The sequence below is a fragment of the Papio anubis genome, chromosome 2 (genome assembly GCF_008728515.1).
Source record: "Papio anubis isolate 15944 chromosome 2, Panubis1.0, whole genome shotgun sequence".
Taxonomy (NCBI): Eukaryota; Metazoa; Chordata; class Mammalia; order Primates; family Cercopithecidae; genus Papio; species Papio anubis.
This window is the reverse complement of record NC_044977.1, coordinates 33,424,355-33,442,285: the sequence shown is the minus strand read 5'-3', so window position 1 is coordinate 33,442,285 and position 17,931 is coordinate 33,424,355. Positions and strand designations below refer to the sequence as shown.

Below are 17,931 nucleotides of genomic sequence, written 5' to 3'. Positions count from 1 at the left end.
CTGGGTGACAGAGGGAGACCCTGTCTCAAAAAGGAAAGAAAACTCACAGTCAGTTATTGGTCAGTTTTTAAGTATGTTTGAAATAACTTAGATACGTGGATCTACTGCAGATTTTGTGAAATGTAAATACAGATCAAATATTTCTAAGGAAAATGAGTAGCTGAATTGGGCCATGCTGTGAGTATAGTAAACTGGATTTAAAGACTTGGAATAAAAAAATTTTTTAAGGTAAAATAAGTTTTATTTTGACTACAGGTTGAAATGATTTCTCCCCATTGTAAATGTGGATACTAAACTTGAATGAAAAAAAAATTTAAGGTAAAATAGGTTTTATTTTGACTACATGTTGAAATTATTTCTCCCCCTTGTAAATGTGAATACTAAACTTTTTTTGTTATATCAAGGAAGTCTTCCCAAGATATTAAACATTTTAAAATTTTGTATGTCATTTGTATATCTGTTGGACAGTCCTGTGTTAAACCCATAAAAAGCCAAAGTTGTATAAAACATGAACTTTTCCTTTAGCATCTACTTCCCAGATGATAGATATTTCTAAATGTGTCAACTTGTGGGCCAACAGATAGTTTATGGCTGTTTATACCTCTGTGGTGAAGGATTTTGAGGCATTCTGGTTTTTGGTTAAAGTGTTGCCGTTTAGTCGCTTGGGCTGCTGTTGAAAGGGTAGGGAAGAGATAATTGGAAGTATTCATCTTTCTTGAGCTAGTGCAAGCTATATTCTGCCTCTGTCAGAAATTGTTCTTAAGAGAAAATCTTGTTCTCCAATTCCAGAGGCTTCTTACCTCAGTCCCCTATAGTGCTGTGAGGAATGCTTGTTCATAAAACTACCTGACACACATCCTTAATTACTTCTTTTGGATAATTTCCTAAGAATTAATTTTTTGGATCAAAAGGTACTGACTTTTTTAAAGCTCTGATGTTTGTTGCCAGTTGACCTCCAAAAAGATAGTAGCAATTTATTCTGTCAGCAATGTATGAGAATGTCCTTCTCTTTCCAAGGGCTAATGAAGGGGAAGGGCACTTGGAAAAACCTCAAGAAAACATACTGTGGCTGACATTTCAGCCAAGAATGGTATAAATTTTCTTTGGGATGCGTTCATATTGAACACATTTTTAAATGATAGAAATAACTAATAGCTTCCTTACAGGTTGTCTTTGAGTAAATATTCACATTTTGCTTTAACTCTAGTTTTACTTTGCTAATTAGGTGATAAATGGCATTTCCTTTTTTAAAGATTTGATGATTACTTGGTGAAGTTTGAACATATACCATTTTTACTGGTCATTTTGTGATGTAGGTTGTTTATAACTTACCCAGTTACTGAGATGATGATTGCCTTAACTTCAAATTACAAAACAAAGATGATGTTCTTTAGAGAGTGGGGGTGAGACATTAGGGCCCAAGTCATTTGAAATAAAAATTTTTGGCCGGGCACGGTGGCTCACGCCTGTAATCCCAGCATTTTGGGAGGCCGAGACAGGCAGATCATGAGGTCAGGAGTTCAAAACCATCCTGGCGAACACGGTGAAACCATGTCTCTACTGAAAATACAAAAAAATTAGCTGGGCGTAGTGGTGGGCGCCTGTAGTCCCAGCTACTCGGGAGGCCGAGACAGGAGAATGGTGTGAACCCAGGAGGCGTAGCTTGCAGTGAGCTGAGATCATGCCACTGCACTCCAGCCTGGGCGACTGAGCGAAACTCTGTCTAAAAAACAAAAAAACAAAAAAAACACAACATTTTTTAGAGGTAGAACTTGTTAAACAAGGGTAAGCAAGGAAAATATTTTGTACTTAGGAGCATTTCAAACACTTCTCTTTCCAGAAAATTAGGGTATATTTAAAGGTATGTTTGGGTTCCCCTGCTTCCAGTATATATTGTTTGTTGTTTATTTTAAAGGAAACTTACTATAATGCAAAAAAATACTGAACTAAAAACAACCAAGTTTTAGTTTTATGTACCACAAATGATAGCTAGCAGTAGGGTCACTAATAAAGGTGTTTAAACCTCTGAGCCTTGGTTATCTTTAAAGGGAATGGCTTGAATCTGAATAGGAATGGCCAAAGATTCCAGCTTGTGAGCCAATTCTATTTTGTAGGTATCTGGGGAAACAGAATTAACAGAGATTAAAATAGGACATAAAGAATACATAGAAAACTAAATTTCTCTGTTGGATGAACAGTGGGCTCTTCATAGATTGTAGAGGTAGTTCTAATTTCTTATGGAAAGTGATGCTGTCACATTTGGATATGTTGAATTTGAGATTCTTGTGGAGATCATCAGTAATCAGTCAGAAATATTGGCTTGGATTCAGAGATTTCTAAATAAAAACATTAATATATTAGATGACAGTGAAAGAAAAGCCATAAGCTGGCAAGGAGCTTTCTTAACTGAATATGTGAGTGACAGTGGAAACAATTTTCCAAAGAGTAATTTGATTCTTTTTAGGTTATAGTCTTGAGCAGATTGTACCCATGTGTGTATTTAGCATTAGTAACCAACCAAATAATTACTGAGATTTTTATACCTCTGATACTTGCAGGCATACAATTTGGAGAGCTAGTCCACACCACCTTCACTTTTTTCAAAGAAAGAGTCAGGGTTTCGCCATGTTGCCCAGGCTGGTCTTGAACTCCTGGACTCGAGGGATCTGCCCAGTTTGGCTTCCCAAAATGCTGGGATTACAGGCCTGAGCTACCAGGCCCAGCCCCACTTTCACTTTTAAAATTACAGCCAAACCTCTAGAACAGTGACTGCCAACTAGGGCAACCACCACCCCCTCTTCCCAATTATTGGTAATGTCTGAAGACACTTTTGGTTGTCCTAACAGGATGTAGGAGAGTTCTGGCACCTAGTGGGTAAAAGCTAGAGATGCTGCTGAGTATACTACAGTGCGCCAGAAAGGTACTTCACAACAAAGAATAATGTAACCCCAAATGCCAATGTTGAGATTGAGAAACGCTGCTGTAAAATCTAGGTGAGATGGAACTTACTAAAAGTAGTTTAGTAATTCCCTGAAATATTTGAGATCCTGCCCTAAGTCTTATAGTTTTATAGAAGAGTTAAGGTATAAAAATAAATGTTTGTAGCAGGGCAGAGGTGCCTTGTAAGGACAGAAACGGTAATATCGTTCATATGAGGTAGAAATCTCAGTGGGTGACAGGTTAAGACCTCCTGACCCAGTTAGTGTTGAAGCTGTGTGATAAATTTTGAATGGGCTTACTTTCAGGTTGAAGGACTTTATTTTCCAGAGGAATCACTCTTTCATGTAATTTACTGCAGGGTAAGAGTTTAGAAACATTGCTGCTAGCTAAGAAAAAATTACCTCCCTTCTAACCCCTTGACATTTGATCCTTACTAAAAGGACCATTTGATCCTTACTAAAAGATGCTTTGAGTTTTATGCAAATGAAACTTTATCAGTATACGTCAGAAAAATGTTTACCAATAGATCTCTCTCCCTTTTTTCAAAAAGTGACCTTGAGGGGTAAAGATCACTCCTTTGACAGAACATGGTGTGACTGATCTTGTGCTACAATGGAAATTAATAGACATGGGCTTGATTCTAGCTTTATCCATAATTGTCTGTGTAACTACAGGTACATTTGTCTCTTGGAGGTTTAGTTTCATCATCTGTAAAATGAAGGGGAAATAGATCCAGTCCAGATCAAATACTCTGCACAACAAATGAACAGGCAGTTAAAATTATGTGCTACTCACTAAAGTATAAACAGGCTTTAAGCTTTCTCTATACTTCATTTTCACTTTTTGTTATATAACTTAAAAAGTCACACTTTGAGCCTGGTGTGGTGATGTGGTGCCTGTAGTCCCAGCTGCTCAGAGTCTGAGACTGGAAGATCACTTAAGCCCAGGAGTTCAAGGCCACTGGGCCTAGTGAAACCATCCTTCTTAAAAAAACTTTTTACGGAGACCCACTTTTGTGGAGTCATATCCCCATCTTGTGGCCTTTCAGAATATTGCTACTAAATGTTTTTACAATTATGAGCATAATTGGCAATAAGTTAAATAGCTAAAAACATTTGCGTCCATATTATCTGACATTGCTGTGCCAAAATTTAGTGTGCATTATCTCGTCACACTGCTTGATTTATAGGCCAAGAGTAAAGTTTTCCTACTAGCATATTCTAAGCCCAGAAGTTACGTACATGAAATTACAATCTTGTGGCACAAAATAATAGCCAATGGGGGTCTATAGAGGCAGACAAGTAACTGCATGTTTCACATTTAAGGACTTAGTATAAATTGTCTGTAGGCACTTTGGCAGTAGCTGTTTCTTATTTACATCACAGTCTGTCCCACTTTCAGTTCCTTAGTCTAAAAATTCTGGTATGAGAATGCCTTGGGGTTTGATTGTTATGGATCTGAAAAACAAGAAAAAGTAGCATGTCACACCAATTTACTTGAGCTGAGAGAGTAATTTAGTTTATTTAATAACAACTGTCTTCAGTTTTCTACAGGTAGGGCCATAAACTCTACTGCCAACAGGGACCACGCAGATAAAGTAAATCAGTAAAGCAAGAGAAGCTGCAATTTGAGACTTTATATAAAATCGTTTAATTTAAATATTAGCATTGAACTTAACGTAAAAACCTGAAACAAAAAAGGAAAAACTGAGTCAGGCCAGGGACGGTGGCTCGCGCCTGTAATCCCAGTACTTTCGGAGGCCGGGAATTCGAGACCAGCCTGGCCAACATGGCAAAACCCCATCTCTACTAAAAATGCAAAAATTAGTCGGGCATGGTGGTGGGCACCTGTAGTCCCAGCTACTCGGTAGGCTGAGGCATGAGAATCACATGAACCTGGGAGGCGGAGGTTGCAGTAAGCTGAGATTGTGCCACTGCACTCCAGCCTGGGCTTCTGAGGGAGACTGTCTCAAAAACCAAACAAAAAACTTGTGGGTCAAACAGATGTGACCACATGGCTGATTTAACTCTTAGGCGGGTGATTTGTGTCTTATATGCAGAGTAAAGGTCTTAAACTGCTGATAAATTAAGGTAGTCTACATTGTTACGTTATATTACATTCTTACCAGAAGTAAGCAAACAATTTGTGATCCTTTGTGATCGTATAGCATAGTTTTTCCAATGACCCATTCTCTGTGTCCATCCTTAGCTCTTGTTTCCCTCACCAGATTTCTCAGATTTAGGAATTTACACACATGCAGTGGGAAATTTAATTTAGCTGGGTGTTAAATTTGGATGATGATTTACATAACAAGCTTAATTACAAAAGTAAAGCTGCCAAGGTGGAATTTGAGAATCTGAATTTTTAACTGGCAGGATGATTCTGGTATATCACCAGGTTTGGGATTCATTCTTTGATTTTGTAACACTACTCTCCAGGTTTTTTCCTCCCTTCTCTTGAAAATCGTTTCTTAGACATCTTTGTAGGTTCCTGTTCTTTTACCTCTAAAATTCAAGTGTTTCTTATATTCTTTTCTTTGACCACCTTCTTACTACAGACATCCTTGGTAGCCTGATATAGTCCCATAATCAAAGGTTATATGCTATGAACTAGTTATGTTTCAGGAAATAGCTGTCAAAGCGATATATTTTAAAAGAGAATTCTTTCATTTAAAAAATCCAAGTGCATTTCCCTTTACCACCTAGTTTTTAACACTTCAATCTCATTGGGTAACATTTAGACTGCATCATATAAATTTAAAATTGCTCGTTCATACCTTAAAAGCATTTGACACTAGTTTTGATGGGGGGGGAAAAAAACTGTCAGAACATGTATTAATAGGTGTTTATTCCAAAGGCAGAGATGATAACAGACTGTCTGGGCACTGCTGGAATTTGGAAGAGTGATCTGGTACCCAAATGGAAGGCTCACTCATTCAGCTCTCTTTCAATTTCTGTTCTATATAAACTGAAGCCTTGTACAGCTGGGGATTGAGAAATTATAGTGTATTAAAGGTTTGAAGGTCTTGCCTCCTTTTACTTGTTCATACAGTAAGAAATAAATGAGGAATCATTTACTTTCTACTTTGAGTTTTAGTGTCAAGAATAACATGCCTGGAAAGTACTGCAGCTTGTTGTGCCTTACATAATGAGTAATGTTTGTATTTTATTTTACTTTTTGTTAGGGATTCTTTTTCAACTTTTAGGTACAGGGATTACATGTACAGGTTTGTTACATGGGTATGTTGCATGATGCTGAGGTTTAGTATGCAATTGATCTTGTCACCTGGGTAGGGAGCATGATACCCAACAGGTAGTTTTTCACCTCTAGCCCCTCCCTCCCTTCTCCCTCTTCTCGTAGTCCGCAGTATCTGTTGTTCCCATCTTTATGTTCATGTGTACTATGTGTTTAGCTCCCACTTACAAGTGAGAACATGCAGTATTTGATTTTCTGTTACTTTAATTTACTTAGGATAATGGCTTCCAGCTGCATCCATATTGCTGCAAAGGATGTGATTTTGTTCTTTTTTATGGCTGTGTAGTATTCCATGGTGGATGTGTGGAAATCTTTAAACATTTATGAAATGAAACAGTAGAATGAGCCCCATCAATCAACTACAGTAAATAGGATCGATTCCCATTTTATTTCGTCTTTGCCTGACCTATAATTTTCCCTTTTCACTGGGGCACTTCCAAAAGAAACTCTGGATGTATTATCCTTTTCCATCTATAAATGCTTTAATATTTAATATGAATCTTTTTTCTTTTTTCTTTTTTTTTTTTTGGAGACAAGTCTTGCTCTGTCACCAGGGCTGGAGTGCAGCGTTGCAATCTCAGCTCACTGCACCCTCTACCTCCCAGGTTCAAGCGATTCTCCTGCCTCAGCCTCCTGAGTAGCTGGGATTACAGGTGCGTGCCACCACACCCGGCTAGTTTTTGGTACTTGTAGTAGAAATGGGGTTTCGCCATGTTGGCCAGGCTGGTCTCAAACTCTCAAACTTAGGTGATCCACCCGCCTCAGCCTCCCAAAGTGCTAAGATTACAGACGTGAGCCACCATGCCTGGGCGTTAATGTGAATCTTTAACAGAGAAAGATTTTTTAAACAATTGCAATACTTTATATTATGATCTGATATCCAGTTTGTACTTAGTTTTTTTCTGTCTTGTAAATGTCTTTTAAAAATACATTTTTTTCACATTAGAATCCAAAAAGATTCACAAATTGCAAGTGGCTGAAATGCCTTATCATCTGTTACGCTAATAGTTTCTCCACTAATTAAAAAAAAGAAAAAATTGGTAGTTTTAGATTTACAGAAAAATTGCAAAGATGCTACAAAGAATTCCCAGTTTTCTCATATTACTAACATCTTATGTTAGTATGATACCATGGTAAGAAAATGAAAAGGCAAGCTAATAATTGAGATTAGTTGCAAAGTCATATATCTAATAAAGGACTTGTATCCAGAATATATAAGGAACTCTTATGACACAGTAAGACAAGCAATCCAATGTAAAAATAGGAGTACAAAATTAGTGGAAAAATTCTAGGTTTATTCTCAGGGCTACACCATGGGCAAGAGATTTAAATAGACATTTTACCAAAAAAAAATAAACATATTGCTAATAGCCATATGAAAACATACTCAACATCATTAGTCATTAGATAAATATGTCCAATGAGATATCACATCACACTAGTAGAATGGCTATTAACAGAAAGGCAATAAAAGGTGTAGAGAAACTGGAACCCTAATACATTACTGATGGAAATATAAATGTCACAGCCATAGTTTAGAGGTTAAATGTCTGAAGTGGGTTTCACTGGGCTAAAGTCAAGGTGTTGGCAGGTAGAGTGATTTTAAATACTGTCCTTCAAAAATTCTTATCTACCTGGAACCTCAGCATGTGAGCTAAGTTAGAAATAGGGTCTTCGTAGGTATAATTGAGTTCATACTGATTTAGAGTGGGTCCTAAATGTAATGAATAGTGTCCTTATAAGAAGAGGAAAGGAAACAGACACATCACAAAGACCATGTGAAGATGGAGGTAGGCTGCCCCAAGCCTGGGGCCACCGAAGCTGGAAGGGGCAAGGAAACATTTTTTCCTAGAGTTTAGAGAACATGGCCCTGCTGACAGCTTGATTTTGGACTTCTAGCCTCCTGTACTATAAGAGAATAAGTTTATTGCTTCAAGCCACTGAGTTTGTGGTGATTTTTAAAGATAGCCTAGGATACTAATACAGCAGGATTGTGTTTCTCCTAGAGGCCCTTGAGGAGAATCCGTTTCCTTGGCTCTTCCAGCTTCTACAGACAACCTGCATTCCTTAGCTTCTGGCTCTTCCTTCATGTTCAAAGCCAGCCATAGAGCATCTTAAAATCTTTTTTGTCTGAATCGTATTCTGTTGTCATATCTCCTCTGTTTATTAAGGACTTACGTGATTATATTAGGCCTGTCTGGATAATCATGGTTGATTTTCACATCTCAAGGTCTTAATCACATCTGCAAAGTCTGTTCTTCCATGTAAAGTAACATATTCAAGATTCCTAGGATTATGACATGTACATCCTTTGGTTGGGGGTGGGGGGCATTATTGTACCTACCACAGGCAGTTTCTTTAAAAGCTAAACATATTTGTCATACAACCTAGCAATCCCACTTCTAGTTATCTACCAGAAAAGAAAACTAAGGCATATGTCCACACACAGACTTATGCAATATTCATAGTAGCATTATAATAGCCAAGATGTACATACAGCCCAAATATCCATCAACTGGTGAATGAATAGACAAAATGTGGTATAAACTATACCAAAATAGAATACTATTCAGTAATTAAAAGACCAAACTGCTGACATGTATTAAAACACAGGTGAACATCAAAAGTATGCCACATTAAAAAAGCCTAGTGCAAAAGATCACTTTTCTTGTGTGCTTCCATTTATATTAAATGTCTAGTAAAGACATTTGTAAAAAGAGAAAGTAGATTTAGTGGCTGTTTAGGGGTAGGTAAGGGGATTGATTGCAGATGCACCTAAGGAATTTTGAGACTGTAATGAGAATGTTCCGAAACTGAATTGCAGTGACAGTTGCACAGCTTTATAGTAAAAAAATCACTGAACTGTGCATTTAAACCATGGTTTTTATGGTATATAAATTATACCTCAAGAAAGCTGCTTAAGAAAAAAAAAAATGAGGGGGATTTAAGAAAGAGGGAGTTCATACACCTAAATGTAAAACATCTAGAAGAAACAAACTCTTTGTGATCTTGAGTTAGGCATATTTCTTGAATACAACTCAGAAATACAATCCATGAAATAAATTTGTCAAAATGTAAAACTCTCCCAAAAACAATAAGAAAATGAAAAAAGCCATAGACTAGTAAAAATTCTTTGCAACATACATAACTTACAAATGACAAGTATCCATAATACACCCAAAACTCAAGAAAAACCAGTTTTTAAAAAATTGACAAAAGATCTGAACTGATAGTTTATCAAAGATGATACATGAATGGCAAAGAAATACATGAAAAGATGCTCACTTCATTTATTATTTAGAGGCATGCAAATTAAAAACCACAATAAGTTGTCACTATATACCTGTTAGAATAGCATAAATTTTAAAAGTTAATGCCAAATGCTGATGAAGATGCAAACCAGCTGGAACTCTTATGCACTTAAGACCCAGCATTCCCACTCCTAGGTATTTACTAAGAGAAATAAGAACTTATGTTCATACCAAAACCTATATGTAAATGTTTATAGGAATTTTACTCATGATCTCCAAAAATTATAAATAGCCGCCCTTCAACAAGAGGATAAATTTACAGTACATCCACATAATGGACTACCATTCAGCATTAACAAGGAATGAGCTATTGATACGCATAACACTGTGGTGAGTCTCCGACATTATGTTAAATGAAAGAAACCAAACAAGCAGGTATGTGTTTTGTGATTCCGTTTATGTGACATTCTTGAAAAGGGAAAACTATGGGGAACAGAAAAGAGATTAGGGGCTGCCTGGGAGTTGAACTTTAAAGGGTCATGTGGGAGATTTTGGGAGTAATTAAATTATTGTATATTTTGGTAAGGGTTACATGATTATTTGTAAAAGCTCAGAACTATACACCACAAAGATAAATTTAGTTTTATGTAAGCTTTAAAAAGTTTTCTTTCCAAAAGCCAAGGGATCAATCAAAATTGATCCCCATAAAAGGCAGGAAAATGAAGAACAGTTAATACTTGGTACAAATAGAAAATGGCAAGCTGATGGACTTGAATCAACTAAATCAGTAATTCAATAATTACATTAAATCTTTTTTTGAACAGTCTTGCTCTGTGACTCAGGCTGGAGTGCAGTGGTGCGATCTCGGCTCACTGCAACCTCTGCCGTTGGGTTCAAGCAATTCTGCTTCAGCCTCTCGAGTAGCTGGGACTAAAGGCACGCGCCACCACACCTGGCTAATTTTTTGTGTTTTTAGTAGACAGGGTTTCACCATGTTGGCCAGGCCGGTGTTGAACTCCTTGCTTCAAGTGATCCACCCAAGTCAACCTTCCAAAGTGCTGGGATTACAGGTGTGAGCCTCTGTGCCTGGCCCATTAATTTTTAACAGACCAGATATTCCAATTGTCAGATTAAAGGAATAAGATCCAACTATATGCTATTTACATGACACACACTTTAAGGACACAAGAAAATTAAAAAAAAAAAAAAAAAAAAGGTAAAAGAACATGAAACTTTGATTGGAAGGAAGCTGTAAGGCCAGGCCTGGTGGCTCATCCCTGTAATACCAGCACTTTGGGAGGCTGAGGCAGGTGGATTGCTTGAGTTCAGGAGTTCAAGACCAGCCTAAGCAGCATGGTGAAATCCTGTCTCTACCAAAGATACAAAAAAATAATAATAATTAGCTGGAAGTGGTGGCATGCATTTGTGGTCTCAGCTACTTGGAAGGCTGAGGCACGAGGATCTCCTGAGCCCGGAAGGCAGAGGTTGCAGCCAGCCAAGATTGTGGTACTGCACTCTAGCCTGGGCAACAGAGTTGAGACCCCCATCTCAAAAAAAAAAAAGAGAGAAAAGAAAACTGTGTGTATTGATGAACAAAGTAGACTTTAAAACAAGGAGTATTGCCAGCAAAAAGGAGGGATATTTCAAAATGATCAAAGGGTCATATTATCTACAGTAGTCCTAAATGTTTATGCCCTTCCTAACATAGTTTGAAAATACCTGAAACTTTCTATTTATTGATTGAATGAAACAGCAAAAAGGAAGAAACACTTCCAAACTTTCTTTGAGGCCAACATAACCCTGATACGAAAATGTATCAAGAATATTACAAGGGCTAGGTGCAGTGGCTCACACCTATAATCCCAACACTTTGGGAGGCCAGGGTGGGCGAGCCTATCTCTTGAGGCCGTAAGTTCAAGACCAGCCTGGCCAACATGGTGAAACCCCGTCTCTACAAAAAATACAAAAATTAGTTAGGAATGGTGGCACATGCTTGTAATGACAGCTACTTAGGAGGCTGAGGCAGGAAGATTGCTTGAACCCAAGAGGTGGAGGCTGCAATAAGCTGAGATTGCACCGCTACACTCTAGCCTGGGCAACAGAGGGAAACACCGTCTCAAAAAAGAAAGAAAGAAAGAAAGTGTGTCAGGGTAAGCCTTTTTGAGATACCATTTGAACAAAGACTTGAAGGAGTTAACATATTCTGCAGCCAAGGATGGAGAGGCCATCAATTGACAGGAAATACTGCAAGCAAAGCAGATTTTGGAACAAAGATTTGAAATTGTTTGCAGTATGTTCACTTTGAAGTGTCTGCTGGAGATGGCTTGGATCTAGGAGTGTAGAGTTCAGGAGTGAACTATAGGCTAGAGACAGAAATTTGGCAGCATTAAAGCCACAGAACTACAAGATTGAGATCAAGAGAATAAGTATAGAGAAGATAACCAAATGCGCCGATATACGAGGCCCTCATAAAATTGGTTCTTTTTCAGCTTCCACGTTTGTACACAAGCACACTAGATGTTTTAGCCATATCAAACTGACTAGTTTTCGGACTACATCATTGCTATTTTGTTCATGTTTTATTAGACTGCGTCTATTGCCCTTCCACAGGATAAGCTATCATTCTTCAAAATGTTTCCCATTGTCACCTTCATTCTGGTATTATTTTTGTACTATATGTACATACAGTGTTAGTAGCACATTGTATATACCTGTCTTTCCTACCAAATGTAAACAAACACCTTTGCATTCCAGATGCATAAGACAGATATTCAAATATTTATTGAAATAGAATTGACTTATGCTTTAAATAGGCAACTCTATTATGTTTGTAAGAACTTTAGAAAAATTTAGATTCACAGAATTCTTAAAATCTCCATTAGATTAGTTTTTTAATAGAGACTTTAGACTTTCTTTTAACTTAATTTTTTATAGGCTATTTTAACTAAAAGCTTTTTGGTTGTTTACATTCAAGTAATATTATCGTTTTCTTGACATGTCTACATATCCGTTACATATGCTTATGCCTTTTTTTTTTAACTACATGTTCCTTGCTAACTTATATTTACAAGTTGATTATATTACTTTGATATATTTAGAAAATCCACGTCTTAAAATAATTTGGAGCTAAGTGATCAGGATTACAGAAGTATTCCATTTCAGTCAGACATATCATGTTAATGAGAGTTAAACTATATTTGAAGCTTAGTTTTGCTGACAAGGTTACATTAAGTGAACATTTTGAAATTGTTCTAGCATATTTTTTCTTGCAAAAATCAAATTTCTCTAAAACAGCTTAATTTTTCCAACAGCTACCAAACAATATTTATATCTCAAATTTGTCTAAAGCGTGTGTGTATGTATATACACATACACACGTATATATACGCGCATAGAAAAATATGGGAAGACTATCAACAAACTTATTTCTGGCCATGTTATGGCAGGATATTTTCCCTTTCTACGTCATTTCTATGGTGTGCCTTTTTAAAAAAACAAAAAAAGACATGTATTGTTTTAATTAGTTAGGGAAAGATTAAGCTGCCTATTCCCTAATGGTTCAATATTGTTTTCTGTATTTAGGCTTTATCTGGCCACCCTGATGGAAACTTTTTTTAGTAGCTAACTTTTATTAGACTCAATCTAGCACAGTGTACTATAACCACTTTTTCTTCTTGTACGAAGTCAAGAAATACCTGGTATTATTCTTTCAAAATTGTAAATGTGCTTGAAGCCTAGTTATTATTAGCTACAGATGATTCCTAAAATTTTAAAAACCTCAAGTTCTTTCATTTATACTTTAGAAGCTTGACTTTATGGGTTCTTAAGTTACTATTATTATTCATACTTAAACTTCATAATGTAATTTTAAATCACTTTTTAAATACTAAGACTCTTTTTTTAGTGATGTGCTCTAAATTAATATAAACTATATGTAAAAAAAATTACACCCAACTTGTGGCACTGTGGTAAGTTAAACAGCAGACAATGTAGGTAAGATGTGATCCCTGTCAGCTACAGCATTTTTAGAGGATCCTGTATTTTGGCCAGGCACAATGGCTCATACTTGTAGGCCCAGCACTTTGGGAAGCCGAAGTGGGCGGTTCACTTGAGCTCAAAAACTGTAGACCAGCCTGGGCAACATGGTGAAACCCTGTCTCTGCAAAAATTCAAAAATTAGCTGGGCGTGGTGGCATGTGCCTGTATTCTCAGCTGCTTGCCAGGCTGAGGTGGGAAGATCACGTGAGCCTGAGAAGTGGAGGCTGCAGTGACCTGTGATTATGCCACTGCACTCCAGCCTGGGCAACAGAGCAAAACCCTGTCTCAAAAAAAGAAAAATAAAGGATCCTATATTTTACAGAATTACAGTATCCCCAGAATTTTTTTTTTTTTTTTTTTTTTTTTGAGACGGAGTCTTGCTTTGTCGCCCAGGCTGGAGTGCAATGGCACGATCTTGGCTCACTGCAGCCTCTGCCTGCCAGGTTCAAGTGATGCTTCTGCCTCAGCCTCCCGAGTAGCTGTGACTACAGGCGCATGCCACCACACTGGGCTAATTTTTGTAGTTTTAGTAGAGACAGGGTTTCACCATATTGGCCAGGCTGATCTCAAACTCTCGACCTTGTGATCTGCCCTCCTTGGCCTCCCTTTTTTTTTTTTTTTTTTTTTTTTTTTAATGTGAATGGTAGATAGTGGGGAAAGTGAGCCCGGTAGATTTTAGTCAGAAAAGTGTTATGAAGAGGGGGAATTCTGTCAATGAGATGTAATCTACTTAAAGAAAACATGAATTTCCTACAGGGAATTCATTATAGTTGTCAAATATTTGGGATAAGAAAAGGCTGTGTGGCTAAAAGTTGGAAGAGACTATAACAAGAAAATCTCTATTTTTTTTATTTTTATTTATTTAACCTCTATGGTGCTGAGGGGTTTTTTAAATATATAAATCTCTTACCCTTTTACTAACATGTTTGTTTATTTAATCTGTGTGGTTGCTAAGAAACTATGTTCAGATTTTAGGAAGACATACAAGACATGCAAAGATCACTGGTTGCAACAAATAATACAGATTAGTGGTATAAAAATTAAATAATCAAGGCAGGACCGCTAAATGAGCTAAGCCTTTCAAAACTGCTAAGTATGGCAGGAAGAATGCTTTATGCTGTCTTTTGTGTTCTTCATACAGACTACTTAAATAGGGGGTAAAGTCTCCTGTTTTTGCCTAACTCCTTAGCAAGCAGAATGTTCTCCAAACTGGGCATTATGGAGTAATACATCTTAGAGAACTTTGTACTATCAGATAAAATATTATATCATATTCCTCTCTATCCAGATAAATCAACTTTAGAAATTTCTTTTTTTATCTGTAATTGTTGCTGGTTTTTGTTTTGTTTTTGAGACAGTCTGTCACCCAGGCTGGAATGCAGTGGTACACAATCAGCTTACTGCAGCCTCGACCTCCCAGGGTCAAGCAATCTTCTCACTTCAGTCTTCTAAGTAGCTGGGACCTTAGGTGCAAGCCACCACACCTGGTTAACTTTTTAAAAAAATTTTTCTGATAAAGTTTTGCTATATTGCCCAGGTTGGTCTTGAACTCCAGGGCTCAAAGGATCCTCTTACCTCGGCCTCCCAAAATGCTGGGATTACAGAACTTTATGCCCAGCTGTTTTTTTTTGTTTTTGTTTTTTCTTTTTTTTGTTTTTTTTTTTGTTTTTTTGTTTTTTGCTTTTTAATCTGAATTTTAACATTTCAAAATACAGTTTTTAAATTACAATTTCTGGGCCGGGCACAGTGACTCATGCCTGTAATCCCAGCACTTTGGGAAGCCAAGGCAGGCAGATCACCTGAGGTCGGGAGTTCAAGACCAGCCTGACCAACATGGAGAAACCCCATCTCTACTGAAAGTACAAAATTAACTGGGCATGGTGGCACATGCCTGTGACCCTAGCTACTAGGGAGGCTGAGGCAGGAGAATCGCTTGAACCTGGGAGGTGGAGGTTGCAGTGAGCCAAGATCGCACCATTGCACTTTAGCCTGGGCAACAAGAGCAAAACTGTGTCTCGAAAAAAAAAAGAATTACAATTTCTACTACACATTAAAATCCTTTCAAGCATGTTTCTGTATATGTTAACAAAAGTCCGTTGTGTTTTTTTGTTTTGTTTTGTTTGTTTGTTTGTTTTGAGACGGAGTCTCAAACTGTCACCCAGGCTGGAGTGCAGTGGCGCCATCTTGGCCCACTGCATGCTCCGCCTCCCGGGTTCATGCCATTTTCCTGCCTCAGCCTCCTGAGTAGCCAGGACGACAGGCGTCCACCACCACGCCCAGCTAATTGTTTTTGTATTTTCAGTAGAGATGGGGTTTCACCGTATTAGCCAGGATGGTTTCGATCTCCTGACTGCGTGAGCCACTGCGCCCCGCCCAGCAAAAGTCCGTTGTTAAATATGGTTGAAATGTGCGTTTTCTCCACAAAACAATATACTACAGTATCTTTTTTGGGCAAATAATACAGATGGAGTAAGAAAATTGTAGAATGCTGTCAGGTTTGCCTTATCACATTTGATCCGCCTTTAATAGTAGTGAAGTTCACTTCAGCTATTAAAAATTGTTTATAGCTCTGCAGGCAAAACAACTTTGATTCTTTGTTAAAAGTTAGAACTGAAAACTTTTTAGCTTTAATCTTCTTTTCCATGGAACCAATTGTTTAGATTACAGGTGGTTTCTTAGAATGCTCCTTTTATTAGTCCTTTCTCACGCTGCTAATAAAGACATACCTGAGACTGGGTAGTTTATAAAGGAAAGAGGTTTAATTGACTCACAGTTCCGCAAGGATGGGGAGGTCTCAGGAAACCTATAATCATTTTGGAAGGGGAAGCAAACACGTCATTCTTCACGTGGTGGCAGGAAGGAGAAATGAGAGCGAAGCGAAGGAAAGGTTCTTTATAAAACCATCAGCTTTTGTGAGAACTCACTATCACGAGGACAGCATGAAGGCAACTGCCCCCATGATTCACTGGGTCTGTCCCATGAAGTGGGAATTATGGGAGCTACAAGATGAAATTTGGATGGGGACACAGCCAAACCATATCACTCCTGTTGCTTTCTTAATGGATAGTTTTCATACTGGGGTGGTTTTCAAAATGTGGATTCCTTTGTTTCGTTCCAGCAACTCTGGTTCTGAGAATGGGGTATGTGTGTCCAGGAATGTGAATTTTGAGTATCGCCTCTGTGACTCTGATGTAGGTAGTTCATAGACCACGGTTTTCAATGAATAGAATGTGCATGGTATTGCATACTTCCATTGTTTTCTTAGAATAAATTACTAGAAGTAAGATACTTGGACAAAGGAACTGTAATGTTATCAGAAATAGGTATATCTAAATTTTTCTGAACTATAAACTACAAGGAAAATTTTGACACTTGTAGAATGTTATTCTAGCCTTTGTAGTAGTTGTTGTGTGCCATATTTGTCCCTAAATGTGCGTAATTGTATGAAAGCTATGAGTAGAATTTGTATTGAATGATGTCAAAATTTGCTTATAAATGGTAATTTGCTTATAAATCAAGTCTGAAAGAGTTGGATTTATCAATCATGTAAAAAAGACTTGGTTCCCCTTTCATATGTTCATATTAAAAATGAGGCTAATTATGTTTTATTGAGTACATTTTGATTTGTTCCAGTAGCCGGATCGAGCTGGGAGATGTGACACCACACAATATTAAACAGTTGAAAAGACTGAATCAGGTCATCTTTCCAGTCAGCTACAATGACAAGTTCTACAAAGATGTGCTGGAGGTTGGCGAGCTAGCAAAACTTGGTATTACATGGTTTTTTTTTTTTTTTTCCTCTCTTCTTTTCCTTCTTTCTGTTCTTGAGCCCTATTTTTTAGAGAGCAGAAAGAGTTAACTAATTTAGTTTGCTTATTTTGTAAGTGAGGAAATGGGAGTGGTCTAGGTTGAGAGAAAAATCTCAGAAATCAGTTGAATAAAATAGTTGAATTTTAAAAAGAAATGCTTAATGTTCTTATTTAGTGTATGCCTGTGTGTTTTCACTTTTTAAGCTATACTGGAGGAGGCTTAAACTTCCTAAAATGGCATAAGAGCTTTGAGGTCATTGATATTCATGAGATAGTTCATGAAATTTAATGTTGATAGGAACAATGTAGTCCTTTAAAAGGGAAAAAGATTAAATAAAATGTGTTACTCTGTCTGTTCAACATTATATCTTTATATTTTCCTTGGCAGCCTATTTCAATGATATTGCTGTAGGTGCGGTATGCTGTAGGGTGGATCACTCACAGAATCAGAAGAGACTTTACATCATGACACTAGGATGTCTGGCACCTTACCGAAGGCTAGGAATAGGTAAAAAATTGTGGTTTTTTTTACTTTTTCAGAGAGGCATAAACATATTCTTTGTTAATGTGTCTGACCTAGTAAGTTAATTTGGGTCTTTTTAAGGAATACTGAGAAAGGGTTACTGAATTATGTAAAA

At 37.3% G+C, this 17,931-nt stretch overlaps 1 protein-coding gene across 2 annotated transcripts in view; it reads left to right on the top strand.

The window, feature by feature from the left end:
* NAA50 (N(alpha)-acetyltransferase 50, NatE catalytic subunit) overlaps positions 1-17,931 on the top strand; it is a 28,888-nt gene that overhangs the window by 6,038 nt on the left and 4,919 nt on the right. The window contains exons 2-3 of one of the 2 annotated variants that reach the window (XM_009200001.4): positions 17,121-17,254; positions 17,682-17,801. In XM_009200001.4, the coding sequence (XP_009198265.1) occupies positions 17,121-17,254; positions 17,682-17,801 (254 nt within the window). Of the gene's footprint in view, positions 1-17,117; positions 17,255-17,681; positions 17,802-17,931 lie in introns of both variants that reach the window. The other variant, XM_003893941.4, reaches the window with a different exon arrangement.